Source organism: Anolis sagrei, chromosome X, assembly GCF_037176765.1.
Source record: "Anolis sagrei isolate rAnoSag1 chromosome X, rAnoSag1.mat, whole genome shotgun sequence".
NCBI classification, from domain to species: Eukaryota; Metazoa; Chordata; class Lepidosauria; order Squamata; family Dactyloidae; genus Anolis; species Anolis sagrei.
In genome coordinates, this window is record NC_090034.1 from 89,291,343 (window position 1) to 89,317,163 (window position 25,821).

Genomic DNA, 25,821 nt, shown 5'->3' on the forward strand with positions numbered 1-25,821 from the left:
TTAAAAGAATAAAAGTAGTGATTTTTCAGTTTTCAAATGCTTGTTTGGTCTCCTGAAAGTCATTTTGATTTACTATAAGTGAAATGATAAAGGATGGACATGTACTTCCTCATGAAATATTCGAGTTCTCTGACATCAAGGCACACATACGGAGTCCCCGGTGGCGCAGTGGATTAAACCCCTGTGCTGGCAGGACTGGTCGCAGGTTCGAATCCAGGGAAAGCGCGGATGAGCTCCCTCTATCAGCTCCAGCTCCCCAAGCGGGGACATGAGAGAAGCCTCCCACAAGGATGGTAAAGCATCAAAACATCCGGGTATCCCTTGGGCAACATCCTTGCAGACGGCCAATTCTCTCACACCAGAACCAACTTGCAGTTTCTCAAGTCGCTTCTGACACACACAAAAAGGCACACACAGTCACGATTTACTTGAAGCTGACGGGCCTATGTTACCCCTGCCCACCCCAATTTTTACAAGAACAGTGGAAAAAATGAAAAGTGAGCCACTAAGGCTAATTGGCAATTATCTGTTGACTTGTAAACTCCTTGTTCCAGCTTTGCAAATACTCAAAGGAGGAATGAACGAACTTGGCCAAAAAGGGAATGGGACAAATTCAAAATGAAATTGACACATGAAAAAACACTACAATGCATGCCATTCATTCCAATGGAGAATTTGCTAGTGATTTTCTGCCCAACGAAAGACTATTTTGGGTTAAAAACCCCAGATGCTTCAGATTATTTAAAATAGATTAATTTGTTGTAAATAAAGAGAGGGGACTTTGCACAACCTAAAATGTCAGCACAGAGTTGTCAAATCATGAACCTTTTTTCAAGAAAGACATGCAGAAATGTGCTGCTTTAGATGGTGTTGGACTACTGTTTCCATCATCTCTCAGCAAAGACTATGTAGGTGATAGCAAATAGTCCAAAATAACCCGCAAGGACCCAAAATGCAATAAGGCAGAAGCCTGTAGGACTGAGTTGATCCAGTTGTCCTGCTCAGACAAAACAGTCCATGGTGTGGTCAGTCACATATTCATCCACTTGGAATACCCAGCGACCTGGGTAATTCACATTGCTTATTTTTGTTATATTGAGAATATCAGAAGTCCGGGAACCAGGCATGATATAATAATTTGTCTTGTCTCCATTGTCGAATCCAGCCTAGGGCAGAGCACAAAGAAGAAATATATATTTACAACGTAGTAGAATATATTCAAGATAGCACATGTTCCTTTTGTCTGTGTGGATGTGCAGAATGTGTGACCTTTGGTCTCAATTGCAATTTTTTTTTTGTGTCAAATGCATTGCATACCAAAGTATAAAAATAGAGGGAACACAAGCGGTTAAATAATTTTTGACCAAAAATGGGCAACAGCAACAGCACTGTCTGTAGCTTTAAACAGTTCTTCCTCCGTGCATGAGGCAGGGCATTGTGGACAAGCATACAGATGTGAAGTTGTTTGTTCTGCTCCATAATCACACAAGGTGGAGGATTCTTCTAGGTAGAGCCATTTTGCCAGGTTGTCTTTTGATCTGCCAACTCTACTTCTGAGTCTATTCAGGGACTTCCAAGTTTCCCTATTATTGGTTTGCCCCTGGAGGAAGACCATCATGGGGGTCATCCATTTGAGATTTCCTTGTTCAGCTTCCCAGAGGGATGCTCTTGCTGTTGCTGGGGGAACATTAAGAGGAGTGGTGGTTCTCATGAAGCTCACGAGTCTACTGGGAGGAGGCTGATGGCCATGGCAATAAGATGCAGATTTGCATAGGCAAGCTTCTCACCTTGTGTTTTCTCTCCATCAATTGATTGAGTGATTCAATTGAGCGAGCCATCTATCTATCATCTATCTATCTATCTATCTATCTATCTATCTATCTATCTATCTATCTATCTTATCTATCTATCTATCTATCTATCTATCTATCTATCCATCCATCCATCCATCCATCCATCCGTCTCTCCATCCATCCATCCATCCATCCATCCATCCATCCATCCATCCATCTATGTATCTGTTAGTCCAGAGCTGGAAAGGAGTGAATCTAGTACAAATTTTGCTCAAAGCTACCTGTGCTGCGATTCCTCCAAGGCCTGTCTTAGCATCTCCACTGCTCGATGTCCCTGTGGTCCACTGAATATCTGCATAATTCAATGTGATGAAGGACAATTCCTCATTGGTAGTCAAGACAGCCTGAAAGGTGTTGACCTGAAATAGGAAAGAAAGAAATGGGAAAGCAGGGATTGAATACAACTGGACCTTTCTTGCACATGGTATGGCACATCAGTTCTACAGTGACAAGAGTGAGAATGTGAGAACAACAGCAGTGCATTCGTCAGCAAATGAATTGATTTTTCTTCTTATATCAAGTTGACTTCAACATACGGTAGCCTTATGACTGAAGGACTCCAAGAACACAACTGCCTACTTCAGGGTTTTTGGACTGAGGTCTACAACTTTTTTGTAAGCATCGCTCCATTTGAAACGTATACTTCTTTTCTCACTGCGTTCCACTTTACCAGGAATTTTTCTTTTCTTTTCCAGTGTCTCATGTTATGTGCAAACTACAAACAGTTTCAGTTTTGTTGTTTTGGCTTCTAGGTAAACGTAAAGGTTTCCCCCTTACATTAAGGCCAGTTGTGTCCGACTCTGGGAGTTGATGCTCATCTCCATTTCTAACCCGAAGAGCCAGCTGCAACCATACCTCGTGAAGTCTGACTTAGCCAGAGTGGTCCACACCTTGGTTACATCCAGATTGGACTATTGAAATGCACTCTACGTGGGGCTGCCCTTGAAGACGACCTGGAAGCTCCAACTGGTACAATGGGCGGCAGCCAGGCTCCTTACTGGAGCAAACTATAGGGAGCATACAACACCCCTTCTAAAACAGCTTCACTGGCTGCTGATAAGCTGCTGAGCCAAATTCAAGGTGCAGGTTATGACCTATAAAGCCCTAGATGGTTCGGGCCCCGCCTATCTTTGCAATCGCATCTCCATCTATGATCCGGCACAAACATTGAGATCTTCCGGGGAAGCCCTCCTTTCGCTCTCACCACCGTCACAAGCACGGTTGGTGGGGATGAGAGAGAAGGCCTTCTTGGTGGTGGCCCCCAGTCACTGGAATGCCCTTCCTAGAGAAATAAGACCGGCCCCATCCCTCCCCTCCTTTTGTAAGAGCCTGATGACCTGGTAGTTTAAACAAGCCTTTGAGAACGACTAGTTCTAGCTCAGCCCCAGATACTGTTGATTATGGTCATATCTTTTTCTACCAATTACCCAGGTTACTTCCTCCTATTAGGCCCCAGAAATGAACAGCCATAGACTCTACCAAATTTCCCGGGCCCTCTACAAATTGCAGTAGCCTCGGTCCGGCCTTTTAAATTGCCTTGAACAGGAAGGATTATTTCAAATATGTATGTGCTATTGTGGTTTTTTATGCTTATATTGTCTTGTTAATTTTATGTTTATGCTATTTTCTTTGAATGTATTGATGATGTTTCTTGGTAACCATTCTGAGACCCATCGGGGAGATAGAGTGGTATATAAATAAAGTTTTGTTGTTGTTGATATATATGGGAACAACTCCTTTACCTTGGCCATTGGAAGTTGTAGCCTCCAAAAGTAACTTATCTACATTTTGCTTAGCTTGATGGATCCCATGCATTAAGGGGAAATCTGAGAAGGTAGAACAGGGTCCAGGCAATCAGAGCCTTACTTTCTTTGATTTGGATCCAAAATAGGCCACTCGGTCCCAAGTAGCAACAAAAGCCCACGTGGCTTTGAAAGACATCTCAGGGTAGTACTGATTGATTTCTTCAGTGCAGCGTTGAAGGAGCTTCGGATCCTGGGTTTGCCTCCAGAAGACATCCCCACTGATAGGATTGTAGACATCACCCCAAAATGGAGCGACAACAGGTGGCCCCCCATTCAGAGGTAAAGCGTCAGGTGTCCCGGCAAACTCTGGAACTGTTGCACTAAAGGAAATCAGCCCATTGTTATCCACCTGAAGAAAGGAGACAAAAAAGAAAGAAGAGAAAGTGGGAAACAATTATGAAATGATAGCTTCATGAGATATACATGTTTTTAACGAATGTGATTTCCTGGGTTGTTGTAGGTTTTTCCGAGCTATATTTATTTACTTTATTTATTCACTTTATTTGTATACCGCTCTTCTCAGCCCTTAGGCGACTCAGAGCGGTTTACAACAATTTTTAGTTTTGAAGTGTAGCAGTAGCTGCTGCATTTCCCACCCTCAGCTTATACTCGAATCAATATATTTTTCCCAGTTTTTTGTGGTAAAATTAGGTGCCTCGGCTTATATTCGGGTTATACTCAAGTATATACGGTAGTTATTTTAATTGTGTTTTTACCATCCAAGATTGGGAGAAGTGCTTGAGAGCAGATAAATGGGAAATGTATATTATGACACCACATAAAATTTGGGGTCCTCTGATAGGTTCACATAAATCACAAAGGATAAAAAGACATACAAGAGCTTGAAATTAATTCCTATTACATCTACTGAACCACAGAAATACGTGTTGATTTACCAAATTTCACTTAATTCAATGGATCTCTACCTCTACTGGAATAACAATTGGATTTAAGCGGAAGCAACCATCTATCTGATAAAGAAGCATGAGGGTGTGGTTTGTTCAGATTAGGGGTTACTTACATAGATAGAGTTGTATGTCTTGCCATAGAAGGGGAAAGGCACTGCTGTGGAAATCTCTGGAGACACCCCATCATCTGACTTGGGGTTCCTTGTGTCACCATGGTCCCTCCCATAAGGATACAGAAGCGGTTCTAGAACAGGATAGATTTTCTTCATTTTCTAAAAAAGTGCTGTTTCTTGGCCCTTACTATCAACATACTAATTGAGAACGCATCCACACCATAAAATTAAAACAGTTTGATACCACTTATACTGATATGGAGCCCCCAGGGGTGCAGTGGGTTAAACTGCTGAGCTGCTGAACTTGCTGACTGAAAAGTTGGTGGTTCGAATCCAGGGAGCAGGGTGAGCTCTCACTGTTAGGCCCAGCTTCTGCCAACCTAGCAGTTCGAAAACATGCAAATGTGGATAGATCAATAGGTTTGATACCACTTATACTAACATGGAGCCCCAGGGGTGCAATGGGTTAAACTGCTGAGCTGATGAACTTGCTGACAGAAAGGTTGGCAGTTTGAATCCGGGGAGCGGGTAAGCTCTCACTGTTAGGCCCAGCTTCTGCCAACCTAGCAGTTCGAAAACATGCAAATGCGGGTAGATCAATAGGTTTGATACGACTTATACTAATATGGAGCCCCCAGGGGTGCAGTGGGTTAAACTGCTGAGCTGCTGAACTTGCTGACTGAAAGGTTGGCAGTTCGAATCCGGGGAGCAAGGTGAGCTCTCGCTGTTAGGCCCAGCTTCTGCCAACCTAGCAGTTCGAAAACATGCAAATGTGCGGGAAGGTAACGATGTTCCATGTAGTCATGCCAGCCACATGACCTTGGAGGTGTCTATGGACAATGTTGGCTCTTCGGCTTAGAAATGGAGATGAGCACCAACCCCCAGAGTCGGACACAACTGCACAGGGGAAAACCTTTACCTTTACCTTATTTTGTCTATATCGTTCAATTTACAATTAGTTATTTCCACATTTAACATATTTACTACTATATAATTATAGCAATTTTCCAGAGTCCACTGTGCTTTATCTTTCCAACCCTTCACTAAAACTATTTGCGCACACACTATTAATTTGTTAACCATGCTTTCCTTTTGCACATTATACACTCCTGGTATCCTTGCATGTAATACATTTCTATTGACTATTATTATTTGAAGATTTAACATTCTATTAATTTCTCCTTTGATCATTCTCCAGTGTGACTGTACTCTATTACATTCCCATATCATATAATTAAACACACCTCTTTGTTTACAACCAAGTAATATAGTAAAGGAAAAATATAATATACTGAGGGAAACAAGGAGGAAAGTGTTACAAAAATGATATAGGATCTCTGCACAACTTTCACATTTTTTACCAGGGGTAAATGACAGGTGTGGAAAAACTCAAACAATTTAAAAGTCGTTGTAAAAAGAGGGATGCCAACTGGGACTGTATTTGCCAAATTGAGACACTTATGGGTATGCTAGCCTTTTATCTCCTACCTGAATTCCCAAAATCTCTCTGAAATTGATATTGGCCCCCTCCTTTGGGGTGACACCTTCTGCTGTCAAGAATTCAATGACTGCATGTTGCTTAAGTCGCATTGACTGACCATTTGTGCAGGGTCCCATACTTCACACTTTAACAACACAACCGTTCAATGCTAAGGCTTCCCGCCAAAATGGAACTATAGAGGAGAGTCTACTGAACAAGCCAGTACCTGCCGCATACCAGTACTGCCATCTGTTGAGGAGTTACAAAGGTGGAGGCATTACTTTTCATTCAACCCTCGTAGTTTGATGGAATTATTCACCCCAATGGCATCAATCCCAACCCTACCATCTTACCTTTGATCTTTGGGACAGAAGAGGTTAATGCCGATCCTAAAAAAAAAAACAACAACAAAGTGCCCCATCAGAGCTTTGACAGATTTCACAGAATCATAAAACTGGAAGAGACCATAAGGGCCATCCAGTCCAACCCCCTGCCACACAGGAATGCACAGCCAAAGCACTCCTTGGCAGATGACCAGCCTCTGTCTCAAAATCTCCCAAGGAAACCCCTCCATACTTCAGGGCAGTGTATTCCACTGACAAACATATCCTAGGATTTTAAGATCTATGAAGGGGGAAGGATTATGTTATGTTACAATTAGTATGTTTTTAATAAATTGTCTTTGAAATACAATAGTAATTGTATATTTTTTCAAGACATTCTTTATTGGTTGGGAGCCATGGTGGTGCAATGGGTTAAACCCTTGTGCCCACTGAACTGCTGACCTGAAGGTCGGCTGTTCTAATCCACGAGACAGGATGAACTCCTGTCTGTCAGCTCCAGCTTCCCATGCAGGAACATGAGAGAAGCCTCCTACAGGATGGAAAAACATCTGAGAGTCCCCCGGGCAACGTCCTTGCAGACGGCGAACTCTCTCACACCAGAAGCGACTTCCAGTTTCTCAAGTCATTTCTGACATGAAAAAAATTTGGTTAGGAGAAGAAGACTTAGGAACTTGTTTTCATTCCTGGTCACAGCTTAGTTGCAGTTTACCTTTTGGCTTTGTGCCCACTGAACTGCTGACCTGAAGGTCGGCGGTTCGAATCCACGAGACAGGGTGAGCTCCTGTCTGTCAGATCCAGCTTCCCATGCAGAAACATGACAGAAGCCTTCTACAGGATGGTAAAACATCTGTGAGTCCCCCAGGCAACGTCCTTGCAGACGGCCAACTCTCTCACACCAGAAGGGACTTGCAGTTTCTCAAGTCACTTCTGACATGAAAAAAAATTCGTTAGGAGAAGAAGATTTAGGAACTTGTTTTCATTCCTGGTCATAGCTTAGTTGCAGTTTACCTTTTGGCTTTTTGGCAGAAGACTCTGGCACTGATTCTAAAAGGGGGAAAAAAAGATTGTGAAATCTGTACCTGATTTGTTCATTTTAATAGATTTACATGTATATACTCAAGTATAAGCGACCCAAATATAAGCCAAGGCACCTAGTTTTACCACAAAAAACTGGGAAAACATATTGAGTATAAGCCAAAGGTGGGAAATGCATATCATTAATTTTAAAAAACCATTTTTAACTCTTTCTAAATTCTATAATGTTTGTTTTCTGTGTCAGGGTAGACATCTAGAGAATCAAGTCAAAGACTAGCTTTGTTAGGAAGTTCATATATCATGATTAGTTATATTTCAATCAGGGTAGAATCTACAAGTCAACAGCAACCCAGGTGTTTTCGGCTGGTCAACAGAGCAAGCTGGCCAAGGTGGGTTTGAAAATCTCAAGTCTCGCATCAACAGATCCCACTACGGTTCATCATGATGTGTGACTATAGTCATTAAAATTTCCGCATTAGAAAACAATCCCTACAGAACTGTGAATTACTCAGTTGTCCAACTTTTCTTCCTTGCAAACAGTACTTGTCTCTGTATGCGACAAACCTTCATATTGTCTATCAATTTATGATACAGGGTTTTCTTAGGAATACTCAGTGGTAGTTTTGCTAAGTCCTTTCTTGGAGATATAGTCAACAGCACCTGTATTCATTTTTGGTCGCCTAACTAAGTAGTAACTAGGGCCAACCCTGCTTAGCTTTCAGGATCAGATGGGATCTGGTGCCTTTAGGGCAGTGTTCCTCAACCTAGGGGTCGGGACCCCTGGGAGGGTGGCAAGGGGTGTCAGAGGGGTCATCAAAGACCCTCAGAAAACACAGTATTTTCTGTTGGTCATCGGGTTCTGTGTGGGAAGTTTGGCCCAATTCTATCATTGGTAGGGTTCAGAATGCTCTTTGACTGTAGGTGAACTATAAATCCCAGCAACTACAACTCCCAAATGTCAAGATCTCTTTTCCCCAAATTCCACCAGTGTTCACATTTTGGCATATTGTATATTCATAACAAGTTTGGTCCAGATCCATCATTGTTTGAATTTACAGTGGTCTTTGGATGTAAGTGAACTACAACTCCAAAACTCAAGGTCAATGCCCACCAAACCCTCCCAGTATTTTCTGTGGGAGTTCTGTGTGTCAAGTCTGGTTCAATTCCATCATTGATGGAGTTCAGAATGCTCGCTGATTGTAGTTTAACTATAAATCCCAGCAACTACAACTCCCAAATGAGAAAATCAATTCCCCCTCCCCCCCCCCCCCCCCAAACCCAACTAGTATTCAAATTTGGGCATATCGGGTATTTCTGCCAAATTTGTTCCAGTGAATGAAAATATATCCTGTATATCAGATATTTACATTGCAATTCATAACAGTAGCAAAATTACAGTTTTGAATAAGGAACGAAAATAATGTTATGTATTGTCAAAGGCTTTCATGGCTGGAATCACATTGCATCTATGCATTATTGGCAAGCATCCTCAGAGGTTGTGAGGTCTGACCTCACAACCTCTGAGGATGCTTGCCATAGATGCCGGTGAAATGTCAGGAGAGAATGCTTCTAGAACACGGCCATATAGCCCGAAAAAACTGCAACAAGAATGTTATGGTTGGGGGTCACCACAACATGAGGAGGGGTCACAGCAATAGGAAGGTTGAAAAACACTGCTATTTATAAATAAAGCTACACTTTATCTATAAATAAATATGAGAATACTTACTGCAGGAGCAAAGGGCCCCAGAGCCATAGCCATTGCGGTACAAGCCTCCAAGGATGATGAGCCCAAAAGGAGAAGTTGGGTGCTCTGCAGAGAGAGCATTTGCTTCTGAACCTATGAGATATTCAGCCCAAGAATATTCTGTGCCAGGAATTGGCCTCCAGTGGATATTTTCAATGGCCCTTTTCGCTAGTTTAATCTGGCTGGATTCTGAAGTATTGGCTATGAGGACAGCATAGTTATCATTCTGCCTCATCCCATCAATGTGAAACAGTCTACAATAATTTGTTAAATCTGGTATATTGACAAGGAATGGATCGTAGAGTCTACTTTCCTTGGGTGCATCAGCTAGCAAGGGCATTAGTTGCTCATAAGATGTATTTCCAGTTGTCGCTCCAGTGAAGAAAAGCACAACCTGGAGCCCAGCATTGGCAGAGATATAGAACGGTTGCAAACTTTGCATTTCCAATTGAATAACTTGCCCAGCCACCATGTCATGAGAACCTTCTGTGAGCGTAGACTGGTACTTCATCAAAGTGTTTTGAGAAGCAACAACATATACAATGTCAGTTTTGGTTTGGAACGACAGAGGAGGGACGATGAAGGTGGTTCCCCAGCTGGAAACAGGAAGAAGCTGTTCCACAACATGGTCGCAGGCTGTGTTTTTCTGAGCACAACTGTGCCCAGTGAAGACGGCCACAGCTTCCTTGGAGTCAACCCTGGTGCCAGATAAATCTTCTGAGCTTTGGATCTGGATTGCTTGGAAGGCCTGGAGATTAGCAACAAGTGTGCTTCCCCTCGGATAAATGTGTCCTTTGTATTCAACAGCTCCCGTTAGATGAATGTCAACCCTGGTGGGAGTTTGATAGGATACAACTGCAAATTCCTTGAAAGTGTTAGGCAGATTACCACTTGGTGTCACGACATAATACACTGTGCCGAGCTGCTCAACTGGATACACAATAGTGGCACCAATGGAGTAGTCCTTGTAGTTGCGAGCCAATACTGAGATGTCTTTGTTAGCTTCAATCAACGCAGTTTTATTATAGATGCCAGTTTGCAGCATCTCCAAAGTGCTTGGGAGTTTAACAGAGACTGTTTGTCCTGCACTGACAGAAATGGTTTTCTCAAAATTGGGCCTTTTTGTTGTCACTGTGACTGTGGTTGCAGGACGATATCCAGTGATAAGCAGCTCAAACTGAGCATTGGGTTGGCTTTCCCAGAGGTTAAGTAGGAAAGCTGTGACGAATTTCTTTCCACGAGACCTTGCTACACAACGGCCTAGAAGAAAGACAGAGAGAATAAAGAAAGAGTTGTTGGAACTGATATTAAAGGAGGCTCAAGCCTGTCGTAGATTTTCTTTGGTACTCCTCCTTGCAGAAAAGAAGCAACACATCAACATCAGGGTGGAGAAATTGTGTGTTCTGCAATAGATGAGCTAGTTGTGAAGGTAGGGCTTGCTGAACATGGGCTGGGACTTGAGTGGTAACAGATATTTGGCTGAAATTTGCCCAAGAAAACATTCTCAAAATTGAACCTAGGCTGCTGCTACTGATAAAAGCCTTATACACAAACACCTGCTTGAGAGTACGGTTTGGGATAAATGGTGCTATGACAAGCAGGATCAACACATACAAAGGGGTAAGACAAGGGTGTATTTTAGCACCAATATTATTTAATCTTTATATCAATGACCTACCTGGAGTAATGAAAGACCCTGTAACTCATATGCCTAAAGTCCTAAACAAATATTGTAATACTCTGCTGTATGCTGATGATATGATATTACTATCACACTCGCAAGTTGGACTTCGCAGGTTGTTAAGAAGACTCAGTTCCTATTGCCAGAATAACTCTCTAATCATCAACAAGACAAAATCAAAAATAATGGTATTTGGAAAAAGGCATCAGAGACACAGATGGCAATTGGATGGTGAGGTAATAGAACAAGTAAACACCTTCCCTTACCTTGTAGTAACTTTCTCTGAGACTGGTTCTTGGACTTCTTATCACCAAAGGAGTGTCCTCAGGGCAAAGGCTAGCCTGAATCTAATACTTAAGCTAAAAACACATAGCTACCCAGGTACCCTAATCCCAATAATTAAAGTGTATAAAGCTAAGGTTACACCTATGCTTTTATATGCAGCAGAAGTATGGGGTTTAAATTCCATCTCAGTAATAGAACAAGCACAATCCCAGCACTTGAGAAGTATACTGGGAGTAGATAAAAGGACCTCTGCTGCTGCAGTGAGAGCAGAACTGGAAATCTACACAATCAATGCACAGTCTAAACTTAGAGCGTACAATTACTGGTGTAAAATCAATGTAATGGAGCCTGATAGACTCCCAAAATTGTGTCTACTAGAACAGATAAAATCCCAACTACCGACCTCCTGGATTACACAACTGACAAATTATATAAGAAGTTGTGGGCTTCCTGTCTCCTGCGCCTCAAATGACCAAGTAAGAAAGGGTGCTATACAAAGAATTTTGGATATAGAAGCACAAAAAGATATAGCCACCCTCAGTAAGACTGCTAACATAAAATGGCTGAGTCAATATAAACGTACCTTTCAAATTGCTAACTACCTAAAAATGCAAATACCAAAACATCTCAGGGAGGTATTCACTCGAGCCAGATTTGATCAGCTCGAGACAATGGTTAGATACGGGAGATTTAACAGCATCCCTTATAATGAACGGAGTTGTATCTGCGGGGCACCTGAAATTGAGGATATAGCACACATATTGTTTGATTGCAAATTGTATCAAAAGGTGAGAGACTTCCACCTTGGTCCATATATCAAACGGACAATGTATTGGGATTCTCACATCAGAACAACATATTTTATGTGTGGCCAAGATCCAAAAATAACATATAAAACAGCTCTGTACTTAAGCAAAACAATACGTCTGAGAACCACATATGTAGGGCTGATTGGGGTAAATTGTAGGGGTGATAATGAAATATGATGTATATACTCAGCTTGATCAGTATATCAGTTTTATCATGTCTTATCATATGTATATTTACTGTATTATTATAAGTGTCTTATTTTAACTTTCCACGTGGAGTGTGATCAGGTCTTGTCAGGCCTTGTTGTTCTGTTTCTTATTGTGATATGGCCTAAGGGCTAATCAATAATAAAATTACTATTACCCAAGAAAACATGTGCAGTAGAAACTTCATGGATAAGAAAAACCTATATAATGTGTGGTCAAGGTTGTGGGAGACGGCAGCCTTTTTCAAGTACTGTGACTTGTGTGTGCGGTATGGCTGATCCGTCTCCTTATGGCCATAATGGAATAAAACTTGATTTTGATCACCTCCTGAGACTGGACATTTTGCCTGGTTGCCTACCGCGACCGCACCTTCAATAGGCGCCCAAATTTGGGGTCCCCTACATATTCAAGGCAGCAAATCTACTCTGGGTTTTAGTCTAAACTTTAAAGTAGCTGTTCTAGGTCAACATATTTTTCATCTTAGACAATAGCCCTGAACTTTAAAAGATGGGAAAGTTAGTAGCTGGCTGCATTAAATCACTACTGACCAAGAGGTCATGAGTTCAAAGCCAGCCTGGGTCGGAGTGAGCTTCCAGCCATTAATAGTTTTGCTTGCTGTTGACCTATGCAGCCTGAAAGACAGTTGCATCTGTCAAGTAAGAAATTTAGGTACTGCTTTATGCGGGGAGGCTAATTTAACTAATTTATGATGCCATAAAACCTCCCAGCAATGTGCTGAAGAATGAGGAAGTACTCCATCAAAGGACTCCATCACAAGTGGACGGTGAAGCAGCAGCTTCCCCTGTGGCCAGAGTCGAGCATATCCTTATGAAGTCAGAAAAAGCTGGAATGTTACATTGCCTTTGTGTCTGTCTATATATGTTGTATGTCTAAATGGTATCGAATGTTTGCCATGTATATGTGCACTGTAATTCACCCTGAATCCCCTGCACGGTGAGAATTGCGGAATATAAATACTGTAAATAAATAAATAAATAAATAAATAAAAACTTAGACTAAAACTCAAACTGAATTCACTGCCCTGCTTCAAGGAGTTACCAGCCTCTACTGAGCATAAATTCGAATTGTTCCATCTCACAGATTTCATAAAAATGAGAAATAAACACAACAGCAACTGGTCTAGAAGGTGTTATTATACTTAGTTTGAATATAATTATTGCATGTTTGGACATAGGGCCCCCTGGTGGCACAGCGGGTTAAACTGCTGAGCTGCCAAACTTGCTGACCAAAATGTTGGTGGTTCGAATCCAGAGGTAGGGTGAGCTCCCGCTGTTAGGCCCAGCTTCTGCCAACATAGCAGTTTGAAACCATGCAAATGTGAGTAGACCAATAGGTACCACTCCTGTGGGAAGTTAACAGCGCTCCATGCAGTCATGCCGGCCACATGACCTTGGAGGTGTCTACAGACAACGCCTGCTCTTCAGCTTAGAAATGGAGATGAGCACCACCCTTCAGAGTCGGACATTACTAGACTTAATGTCAGGGGAATCCTTCACCTTTACCTATACTTTGGAGTTAAGCACAATTACAACTGAAACCGTGTTATGAAAATAACACACTGCCATATACAATCCAGATTATCCACTTTTAACTAGATTATATGGCAGTGTATACTCATATAATCCAGTTCAAAGCAGAGAATGTGGATTATCAGCTTTGATTATCTGGATTATATGACAGTGTAGGCCAAAGTTAAGCAGGGACCATAGGGTAGATAGAGAATGGCAGCTATCCAAAGCAAGAAATTGCAGCCAGCCTAATCAGAATAAGAGTAGGAAAATCTGTCGGGTTTTTTTTTTGTAGATTTGTTAAATTTCAAGTTCTTTCTATCCTAAACATGATGAACTCTGCATATTTTGGAATAGTCTTCAAAAATGACCTGAAGTAAATTTCATCTCCATCTGCATCTTTCATATCAATTTGGCACAGCTGTCCCTGGCATGGAAAAGATCAAATTCAACCTTGGTTAAATGTATGTGTGTGGAGGGGTTTTTTTAGGGTTGCTACAGGTCAGAAAAAAATTGAAGACTCACGAAAAGAATAACTGCAACAATAAGGTTCTCTCCAAGTGCAGCCAGTGCTGTACCACTTGTTAGTCAGTCTGAAAATGAAGGTGCGAGTGAAGGTAAGTAAGGCCAGGAAACTTACCACTCAGTACCATCAAACCAGCCAAGAGGAAGAAGATCCATCTCATTATCATGGCTGTAAAAAAAGAAAGAAATAATGAAAAAGCAATCCCTTATTTGTTCTTTCATTTTGAGCTAAAGCCAATAATTACTTCCAAATTGAGAATTAGTAGGAACACGATGAGTCAATACTTGCGTAACTTCTATTGATTCACTGGATTTATTCCAATTGGGACTAATGTTGGATCCAAGCCTTTGCGTGCAAGAAGAAATAGAAGCTGGTAGCATAGCATACAAATCCTTCATTCATTTTCCCCCTGTGAATACACTCAGTGGTTCCATGTAGATTTTTTTAAATGAGACACAAATTGTAACCTGCAACACTCTAAAGCAGGTCTGCACAACATGCAGCCCAGGGACTGGATGTGGCCTTCTAAAGACCTTCGTGTGGCCCACAGAGGCTCTGAGCCCAAGCCTTAGAAAGGTAGGTCACATACAGTGCTACAGATGAGTTCGAGCAATTGGAATCCACCAATCCTACCTCTGAGTGTTTTACCTCTACACGTTTCTTTTCTGTATGCACCAAAGTTACCAAACCAACCTGTGATAAAGGCAGCACAACTGATAGATCTGGTCAAGATGCTGAAAGTGCTGGTCTTGACTGATTGTTGGACTCAGGTTGGAGAAGGGGGAGCAGGGATGATATGGAGGTTGGAATCTTGGGCGGCAGATTAATCCAAAATTTAGCATTAGATTGGCTATTTTAGAGGGAGAAGGTGGCCTCAGAAGAAGAAGGGCCTCAGTTCTTGCCACTGTAGCTCTTCCTTTCTCTGCCTCTGTCATCTCCTTCTTATCTGTGGCAAAACTACTGTTTGCTTGTGCAGGAGAAACCTGGCTATGCCACTCTTCTTTTTTGTTTGCCTCAGGGATGCCTTGGTCATCTCCTCCTCTTCCAGTGGGAAAAACCATCAATTACCCATTGTTCATTTCCCTCACTTGTGAAGAAGAAACATCTTCACTATGTTGTGGGATCTTCATAGCATAGCTACGTTGATGAAGGCATGATGAAAATACACGATACACATATTGGAAAATATATAGTGAATATAACCATATTAGAAACAGGAGTTAGAAAATATATGAAATAACAAAGGGAAATGTATGTATGCATAAACTTCACTTGGAAGATATTCTCTTCTTAAAAAGCAGAAAAATTAGATGCCTCAAGAGAGGCCGGGGTCTAGGAAAGGAATGTCAAGAGGCCTCTGGCAAATTTCAAGAGAGTCTTTCCATTTTGGTACCAAACGAAGCTTATCGTAAGATTAATGAGATGGCCATCAAGAGGCTTCAGGAAGAACTTATCTCAAGATGGATGGATGCTCTTGCTATCAGTAGCTTAGTAGACACTCTGGTGCGATGGTCCTCATTAATAGCAGCTCCTTAGATAAAGGTGCTTAAATGAAGATTGACAGGTGTTGAAGTTAAAATATGCAATTGAAGTCAATGTAAAAGTAGAATTTTGTGATGCACATTGTGATGCCTGTATGATGCATACATTTTATTTTAAAGGGTATATAAACCAAGGTGTTTCTTTTGTTCGGTACCCTGTTTTCTGGACTACCAGCAGGGTCCATATCCGGTTTGTGCCAACCGAGAATAAACCATGCTTTTACAGACCGCAGGAACTCTCTTTGTCTCTTTTCCTCAAACCTTCTCCCTTCCATTTCTTTTTTTTTTTTAAGATTTTATTTAAATACAATAACAACTTACAAAATAGACAAAACCCAAAACAGTGAACATTTTACAAACACATAACCCCACCACCAAGGCCTGAACAAGTATAATTTCCTTCACCATGTATTTATAAATCAGCCATTAATCAAATGTCATCTCCAAAATTCCTGACCAACCAAATTCTGTTGTTTTCCATTTTCGCTCTCTAAGACATATTTAATAAAGACCGACCAGTATGTCTCATAATCTGACCTGTTAATTTCCCCCCTGAATACCCTCATTTCCATTGTTAGTTTATCGTTTAAAGCTACATTCCAAACTTCCCTGTACCATGCATCCAGTGTTAGATTGGTTATTATTTTCCAGTTCTTTGCTATTATAATTCTTCCCACTGTGAGCAAAATAGTCACCAATTCTTTCTTAGTTATTTCTACATTCAGCTTCGCGGTGTCCATTAATAATGCTAACCTAGCATCCGGCATAATGTTTGATCCTATAATGTTGTTTATTTCGGTAAATATATCCTTCCAAAAATTTTTCACTTGGGGGCATTCCCACCATAGATGAAAATATGTCCCTTTGTGTTTGCCACATCTCCAGCAGAGGTTACTTTGCTTGCTATCCATCTGATGTTGTTTGACTGGCGTAGTATACCATCTCCATATAACTTTGTATACATTTTCTTTTAATCTTATTGATAGGTTCTTAGCCACTCTCCACTTCAGGACCCTTTTCCAATCAAAATCTATCAGAGGCCCTAGGTCTCTCTCCCATACGTTTTCTAACATCTTCAGCCCTATTTCTTCGCCAATTAATCCATTATATATTTTCCCAATTAATCCTTTCCCCATTATTTCTTGATTTTTAAGCTTACTTAACCATTCCTCATATTTATTCAGTGCTCTACATCTGGGATTTTTGCTTAACCAATCCTTTCTCCAATTATACAGCTGTTGTCTCTCAAACCAATTCAGGGCACCTTGTTCTTCTAACTTACTGAACTTGCCCTTCGAGTTTTGTGTCCACTCCTTCCAGGAGAGAGCCGTTTCCCCCTCCACTAATTTTTTATGTTTAAGTTTAATTCTCAGGTCTTCTGGAAAATTTTCCAGTAAAACTATTGGAGTTAGGGGGGAAACTCCTGGGAATATCTTATTTTTTAATTTAACCCATGTCTCCATGACATTTTTAGCCAGGTTATTTTTACACCCCTTAATTTCCTTGCCTATTTTTGACCTAAAAAACATTTCCTCATAATCTCTGTGCCAGCATTTTCCTTCCACTTCCCGCCAAATTAATTTAGGTTCCGAAAGCAGCCTAAACACTCCTTTTATTATATGTGTCTGATGGTAGGTTTTTAGGTCTGGTATTCCTAATCCCCCTAATTTCTGAGAAATATACCATAGGCCTTTCGGTAGCCTAGATCTTCTAGATCCATTACAAAATTCATTTACTATTTTCTGCCATTTTTTAAGATCAACCTCTGGCAGTTTAATAGGTAACATATTACATAGGAAGTTAAATTTGGATAATATTTTCATTTTAAAGATTGCGATTCTACCAAACCATGAGAGATTAAGTTTTTTGTATTCTAGTAGTCTTTCTTGAATTTCCCTAAATAATCTGTCAAAATTTAATATTTTTAACTCTGAATAATTGACTGGTATTGTAACTCCCAAATACTTAATTTTGTTTCTAATCTTAACCTTAAATTGATCAATTATTTTCTCTTTGTCTTTTCTCTCCAGGTTTATTGCCATTACCTCCGTTTTCTTCCAATTAATTATTAGGCCTGTTATTTTGCCAAACTGTTTTAAATGTAGGTTTATCCGGTCTAGTGCCCTATCTGGATTTCTAACTGTCAAGAGCGTATCATCTGCAAATAAACTAATTTTGATTTTGTTGTCCACTCCCATTCCCTTTATTTCTTTATCCTTCCTGATTGCCGAGGCCAATAATTCCATAACTAATATAAATAGTACCGGAGAAAGAGGGCAACCCTGCTTTACTCCTTGCATGATACTAAAGGATTCAGTACTCGAGTCATTAATTATAACTTTTGCCCTATTTTCCGAATATATTTGTTCTATTATATGTTGGAACCCCTCTCCAAAACCATATTTTTTAATTAATGATTTCAGCACTGTCCAACCCACCGAGTCAAAGGCTTTATATATATCTAATGCAATAATGCCTACTTGAGCTTTCTCGTTTTTTGCGTTCTCTATAATGTTTATCAGTCTGCGGACCAAGTCAGACATTTGCCTGCCCTTAACAAATCCACATTGGTCTGGGCTAATATACTCCTCTACGAAGTTTTTTAATCTATTTGCCAAAATTGCCGTAAAAATTTTTGCGTCTTGGTTAATTAGAGAAATAGGACGATAAGAGTCTAATAATAATTTATCTTTACCCGGTTTAGGTATTAGTATTATCCTAGTATGTTTCCATGAATTTGGTATGGGTTTTCCCCTTAATATTTCATTGAATAATATCTGTAATTTGGGAACTAGGAATTCTATATAAGTTTTATAAATTTCAGCTGGAATACCATCTTCACCCGGTGATTTACCCTTCCTTAATTTATGTATGATGTCTTTAATTTCCTCTTGAGATATAGATTTCTCCATTTCCTTACTGTGTGTCTCACTTAATTTCTTACCTAAATTTTGTTCCAGATATTTATCCAGCTGAGCTGTATCCACTTCTGTATTTCTGTACATATTAGAGTAGAAATCCTGTATCACTTTAATTTTATCTACCATTCTGGCACATATAATGCCATTACTATCCTTGATACATCCAATCTCCCTTCTTACTTTTTTAGTCTGTGCTAATTTTGCCAGCAGTTTTGAGCTTTTATTATTATATTCAAAAAAGTATCTATTTGTGTACATCATATCTTTTTTAACTTTTTCTATATCTTTAGCCTCCAACTCTTTCTTTAATCTTGTAATGTTATTTATAATCTTTAGATCCTTTGTTAACAGGTACATTGATTCCAGTTTTTTTATTTCTCCTATCAGTTGGTTCTCTCTTTCCCTTTCCTGTTTCTTCCGTATAGCCGCATATTTACTAAACAGTCCCCTCAAGACTGCTTTCATTGCATCCCAAAGCACCTCATATGAAGGGGGTTCCCTTGCATTCAACTCCCAAATTTCTGCCCATTCTCTTAAAATATTTTCCCTTATAGATTTGTTGTTAATAATATTTATATCCATCCACATTCTTTTTAGAGGCTCATAGTCAATTTGGTAATCTAATATCATATTCACATCTCGATGGTCACTTATAGAATTTAAATTTACATAGACATCTTTAACATATTTTGCTAGGGGTGGTGTTATGAAAATATAATCAATTCTAGTAAACACCTTGTGCACTGCTGAATAATATGTGTATATCTTTTCATTCCCTCTCATTAATCTCAGTACATCCTTTAAGTTATAATTATTAATCAACTGAACAAAAGCACGCCTCGCTTGTAAATCCCCTCTCTTTTGTGATGATGAATCCAGTTCCTGATTAAATGTTGCATTAAAATCCCCTGCCACTATCATATTGTCTGTTTGTACTTTTCTCATCCTTTCGTCAACCCCTCTAAAAAAATCCCTTTGACCACTATTTGGGGCATAGATATTCACCAGTACATAATCCTCATTATTTACTGTACCCTTAATAATCAAGATTCGCCCTTCATCATCTTTATCAATTGAATCAATCTTAAATCCCACATTTTGTGAAATCAACACTGCAACCCCCCTGGCCCTAGCACTTCCAGATCCCTTTATATAATGCTCTACCCAATTCAAATGAATATCACTATGGCTCCCTCCCCGGTGGATCTCCTGCAGAAAAATAAAGTCTGGTCTTGACCTTTTTAAATACGCTCTCAATCTCTGAGATTTAAGTTTTGATGAGATACCCCTAACGTTAAGGGTAATACATTTATAACTATGCATTATCAACAAAAGTAATAAACATAATAAATGAATTCCTCATTACAGGCCTTACATACACCCCATTTGGCACACAAAAAAACATAACAGAATGCCCCACTTGCCCTACTTCCCCTATACCCCCACATACATATGCATTTCCCGATTCGGCTTTGACTGTATCTACAGCTAGCTTGGACACTGACATGTGTCTGACAATCGGGAGGAGAAACCACAATAGATGGCCCGCACTTAATTATATCCTAACCCTTCTACCCTTATATATATAATACCGAGTAATATTTATTACAAAATACATTCCTTTGACCCCTTATACGCTTATCATAATTACAAGCATTCTCATTTTAACTTCCTTCATTTTTATTTTATGCTATATTTTGTTTTAAATCAACTTAATATTTTTCTTGCAGCATGCCGGCCGTCAGATAAGTCGCATCTGGCGGTAGCTCCGCACAAGGAATGTGAGTAATATAGATATCTTTATCAGAATTACGAAGACTCCTTGCTAATAACGGACTATATGCAGCTCTGTAAGAAGAATTTTCTATCTCACAACATTTTATGAAGGAACTTTATAATTAAACAGCTAACTGGCTTTAAAGGAGGGCAGCTGTGGCAGGCAGTTTGCTATCTAACTTCTGCAACAGAGAGCTCAGGAGCCGTTGATAGCTCTAAAGAAGTTCAAGTTGCAGTTAAGAAGAATTGAAAACAATAACACTGGTATTTCAGTGTATATAAGAGAATATAATCACGATGGCAACAAAGCCTAAAGATAAGACTGCACCTACATCGCCCAGCAATTCGCCCAGTAAATCAATAGAAACAAAAATCGACCAGCTGTTGTTGGCGTTTGAGTCCATGCAGGCATCGCAAACTCGGGTCGAAACATCAGTAAATGTTTTAGTGGCGGAGGTGGCTCAAATACAAACAAAAATGTTAGAAATGGACCAGCGCATGACAGTGACAGAAACCAGAAGCAAGGAAACTGAGAAAGACTTACATGCTGTTCATCAGGACATGGCAGACTTGAAAGCTGAATTATTAAATCTTCAAAACAGATCAAGAAGAAAGAATATCAGAATTAAGGGTCTGCCCAATGACCTGTCTAATACTGATTTACTAAACAAACTGATTGCCTGGGGAAGAACTTATGGCATCAAACTGCAGCCATCCCAAATTGAAAGAGCCCACAGAGTTTACAGTTCACAAAAATACAACTCCCAGGATGTTTTGGTTGCTTTTGTGAAGGAATCCCAAAGAGACTTGGTCTTAAAACAATTCAGGCACATCAAAGATTTGCAATATGAAGGGAGAAAAATTTTGGTATTTCCAGATTTGGCAAAGGAGACGATCAAACAAAGGACAGATTTGCGCCCTATTACCCGAAGTTTGATAGCTGCAGACATCAGGTTTTCCTGGGGATTTCCAGCCGTTATAAGGATTTACAAAGATGGGAAACTTCTAACTGCCAAGTCAATAGATCAAGGAAAAATGTTACTGCGAAAATTAGGACTGGAACAATTAGCAGCCAAAGAAGATAATGAAGAAAATCATCAAAATGAAGACTCCGAGGATTAAGAGACAGACATTAACAAAAGGACTCACAGTTAAAAGTCTGGAGTGTTTGTTTTTGGGTTTTTTTTTCCTTTTGCTTGCTTCTGAGTGGGGAAAGGGAGGTTTGGTCTAGTTGATGTAAACTCCAGGTGCACAAGATAGTGGAGAGAAGTTTGGCAGCATGCCTGGCTGCCAAGGTTATATAAACACTGATAACTTCAGTCTCCCTTCCATTTCAATGTAAGATTGCCCCTCACCGATAAAGGAAATGAGTCACAGTTTTTCCTCCATAGGAGAAGGAGATGACAGAAGCAATCCACAAATGGACTGCAACTTGCCACAATGCTGAGGGGAGGCAGGGAAATTGAGACTATAGACCTCTTTGCATGGGGTTACATTCAGCAGTATGTGCTGGCTTAGCCCAGGTCACCCATGGAGCCCACCGACTCTCATCAGACAATGCTGGCATGGCTCAGTGGGTGAAGGAGGGCAGAGTTGGTGCATGCCACCCCCAGGGCAACACGGGAGAGCTCCCATGTTGCCATTGGAATCCATGGAGGGAAGCCGCATGCTTCAAGTGCGTTCCATCATCTTCAGCTGCAGCCAGGCAATGCAGGATGTGGGGCACCAGGTTCCCCACACCCCTTGACAAAGTGAAGCACCTCTGGCAGCCACATGTCAAGGTCATATTTCGCATGGCAGCTTGCTCTGAAGGAAATGTAATAAGAAATTCAATATGCAGATTTGATAAATGTGAATTTAACATGATGTGTGGGAATGAACGGAAGAATGGAAGATGAATGTATGGATGGAGCTAATAATTTTGGAAACATCAGTAAAAGACCCAGGCCCGCAATGACTAACTACCTGCTTGCTGGACTTCACTTTAAAAGTAAGCTGTGATAAGAACTGTGACAGTGATAACAGAAATGTTTGCAACATTCCTTATGTTAAGAAGGAAGTCAACACAAGCCTTGTGTTTGTCAACACCAATCAAGAAGATCAACATCTGGCCAGGAAACTGAGATGGATCCAACATGGAAGACATCCATCATTAATTTACAACTTTGGGACTACATCAGCGGAATATTTCTATAAAAGACTCAGTCTAATAATGGTCAAAGTGTTGCAGACAGAGATGCTGTTCACCCGCTATGCTCTGCTCCATGGGAAGGAGAGAGATAGTGCACCTATGGAGAGTGTCAGATATGCCATGGGAAAGCATGATTCTGGTCACTTTGGGGCTTCTTTCTAAAGGGAAGAGGAAGAAGTGTGCTTTTGGAGTCTTAGATTTTGTGCAGGGAGTCAGGTTCTGCTGTCTGGAAAACAGATCAGGTCCTTGGCATTGTTCTTAGGGAAGGTTTTGGCATTTTGAAGTTATAGCGTTAATGAAGTTTTGGAATTCTATATTGACAGGTTGCAGGAAAGCAGGGTCTGGCCTAGCAGGTGCTTTTCTGAGGAGGGAGAAAATGATATGGTAATATTGAATGCCTGAGGATGAATGCGTGTACATGTGGTGTGAATGCTGGGTGAAAATGTAATTCCTCTTTGTTTGCTTGTTAGCCAATGTAATTGTAAATCCAATGTAGTTGCATATAATTTGTATGTATATATGTTCAATGTCATTCTTTGTCTGAATGTTTTTCTATAATCTGATATACTTTCTCACACTGGAAATCGCAATAAAAATAACCTATGCTTCAAAGTTATTGAAAAGTCATTCATGACAGAAAGGCACCCTCTTGCAAACCCTGAGTGAGGTGCTAAAAGCATATCTGCAGACCAAAGAGGTTTACTCTTCTTAATTTTGGTCCTTTACTACTGCCAAGTTGTGCAGGTCTGCTCTTAAAGGATAGAGCAGCAGCTTCCTATATGTTTTGAATAGCAGTTTAGATCAAAATCATTATAACACTTTGCTATTCTGGCTGACACAAAGGTTGTGCTCTACTATTGTGCCAGATTAAGAACTTCTTCACACAGCGCATTTCAGCCCCGTTTTGCCGCTTTTATTCACTGCAAGGAGGGGGCCTGCCGTGCGCCATCACATGACACATGGCAGGCCCCACCCACCTTCCTCTAAAAGTGGAGGCATTTCCTCCACCTCTATGGGGAGGAAAGTGTATTTTGGGTAGTTCCATCAGAGCTACCCATACTTTCCTCCCATTTTTTCCGTATAATGGGATAAAAGGCAGCAGGGCAACACGTGTTGCCTCATGTTGTCACCCTTTCTCCCATTTGATGGGAACAGGGACAGGGTTTTGTTTTTGTTTTTGTTGTGTCAGGAGTAACTCCTGGTGTGAGAGAATTGGCCGTCTGCAAGGACGTTGCCCAGGGGATGCCAGGATGTTTTTTGGGTTTTTTTTTTATGTTTTATCATCCTTGTGAGAGGATTCTCTCATGTCCCCGCATGAGGAGCTGGAGCTGATAGAGGGAGCTCATCCGCCTCTCCCCGGATTCGAACCTGTGACCTGTCGGTCTTTAGTCCTGCCGGCACAGGGGTTTAACCCACTGTACCACCGGGGGCTCAGGGACGGGTGCCAGCGCACCATGCCCTGTCCCCACTGTATGATGGCGGGAGGGCACACGGGGTGCCACAAGCCACCCCAAAGACCTTCTCTTTCGCCTGCAACTGCCGGTGAAACAACACGGCACGGTAATTCGTTTCAGCCAGTATTCTGAAATTAAATGCCATGGTTTAATGATGCAGCAGCTTTGGTCCCTTCTGAAGAGCAAGAGAAAGAAGTACAGTAATTGCAGCTTAACAGTGTTTTTCATCAGACTATGAAATAGTTGATGTATATTATTTTTAACTTCCAAGACCCCACAACTAACATGGCAAAGGGATTTGGAGGTATTATAACAACAACAACAACAACAACAACAACGTTTTGACAAATTTTGTCCAGAGGAGACTCTTACCTTCAGATCTTCTTGGCTTGAAAAAGAAGAAAGTCCTTTGGTCAGCCTTCTCTTTATCAGTCACTCTCTTTTTCTCTTTTTATAAGGAAAAGGACATGAATCAAATCCCCCCCATGAGTTTCCATGGAAGTTCCCAGGGCACCAAAGTTTGAGGTTATTGTTTGGACAAAAGTAAGAGCCAAATAACACAATCAATCAACTGACTTGGCTCTTTGAAAAGCCTAAGGGAGGGGTGGGGATACTCTCTGCCTCTAGAGAAATGCAATTGTAGCCTGGGTGAAGTGCCAAAAGTCATCATGGCACTCCACTCATGACAAAAACTCACCAATTTGCAAGATTTGTGGTATGCTTCTGGGTGAGATAGAATTAACACACACGAATTTAAAATATACATATTTTAAAAACCCACATCAATATGGTTTTGATATTGTCGAAGGCTTTCATGGTTTAGTTAGTTTGGAGAAATGGATACATGAGCTAAAATGTATAAATAAACTTGCACATTGCAGAAATGCATTAAAAAAGCACATGAATTTCACTACAGGAAGGAAACACCAACGAATCACAAGCTGATATTAAACAAGAACAAAAAGCAAACACAGGCCAACACATTTTTTCTTGGTGTCTTGCTTTTGGGGTCTTTCTGGAGCTATTTTGAATGCTGGTTCAGAAAATTGCATTGGATCGACCACATCGGCTCTAGTTTCTTAGGTTATCATGGTTTTCTATGGGTGAGTGTCATTACTATTTTTTGAACCTTAAAAATGTCCTTTAATCCATTTTCAGTGGGACAGGGTGTATTAGGCACTTTCAGAGAAAGAAGCAGACACACAGACTCCAGTACTGGATTTGCCCCCGGCGGCGCAATGGGTTAAACCACTGAGCTGCTAAACTTGCTGACTTAGGTTCGAATCTGGGGAGCGGCGCAAGCTCGCGCTGTTAGCCCCAGCCTCTGCCAACCTAGCAGTTCGAAAACATGCAAATGTGAATATGAAGTCAAACATGACCCCCCCCCCCCATAAAAGATAGTAACTTATAGTTTTGGTAAGGACAAGGACACCAGACTGGATAATAAGGGTTAACCCTTGGTCAATTTGCCAAGACATTAGCAACAACAAGGACCCTTCCCATGTTAGATAGTGTGTACATTTAATCAAGGTTTTATTTATTTATTTATTTCGGGTACTTCTACCCCGCCCTTCTCAACCCCCTAAGGGGGACTCAGGGCAGCTTCCAACCAGCAT

General features: G+C 40.7%; 1 protein-coding gene across 1 annotated transcript; it reads right to left on the bottom strand.

Moving 5' to 3' along the window:
* Nucleotides 1-234: 234 nt before the first annotated feature.
* Nucleotides 235-24,743, bottom strand: LOC132780219 (IgGFc-binding protein-like). The gene is made up of 9 exons (XM_067460672.1): nt 24,578-24,743; nt 14,437-14,490; nt 9,268-10,545; nt 7,512-7,547; nt 6,513-6,548; nt 4,680-4,810; nt 3,720-4,007; nt 2,075-2,212; nt 235-1,166 (listed from the first exon to the last, which is right to left on the bottom strand). The coding sequence occupies exons 2-9, from the start codon at nt 14,486-14,488 to the stop codon at nt 1,002-1,004; spliced, it is 2,124 nt and encodes a 707-aa protein (XP_067316773.1). The 5' UTR covers nt 14,489-14,490; nt 24,578-24,743; the 3' UTR covers nt 235-1,001.
* Nucleotides 24,744-25,821: the final 1,078 nt, after the last annotated feature.

What these genes read in the sequence shown, in the direction of transcription:
- LOC132780219 (XM_067460672.1), bottom strand. Translation starts at nt 14,488, where the DNA reads ATGATAATGAGATGGATCTTCTTCCTCTTGGCTGGTTTGATGGTACTG. An exon ending in TTCTGTCCCAAAGATCAAAG is followed by an intron (nt 4,811 to 6,512) that starts GTAAGATGGTAG and finishes ATCCTGTTCTAG; the next exon opens with AACCGCTTCTGTATCCTTAT. An exon ending in TTGGAGGAATCGCAGCACAG is followed by an intron (nt 1,167 to 2,074) that starts GTAGCTTTGAGC and finishes GCTCTGCCCTAG; the next exon opens with GCTGGATTCGACAATGGAGA.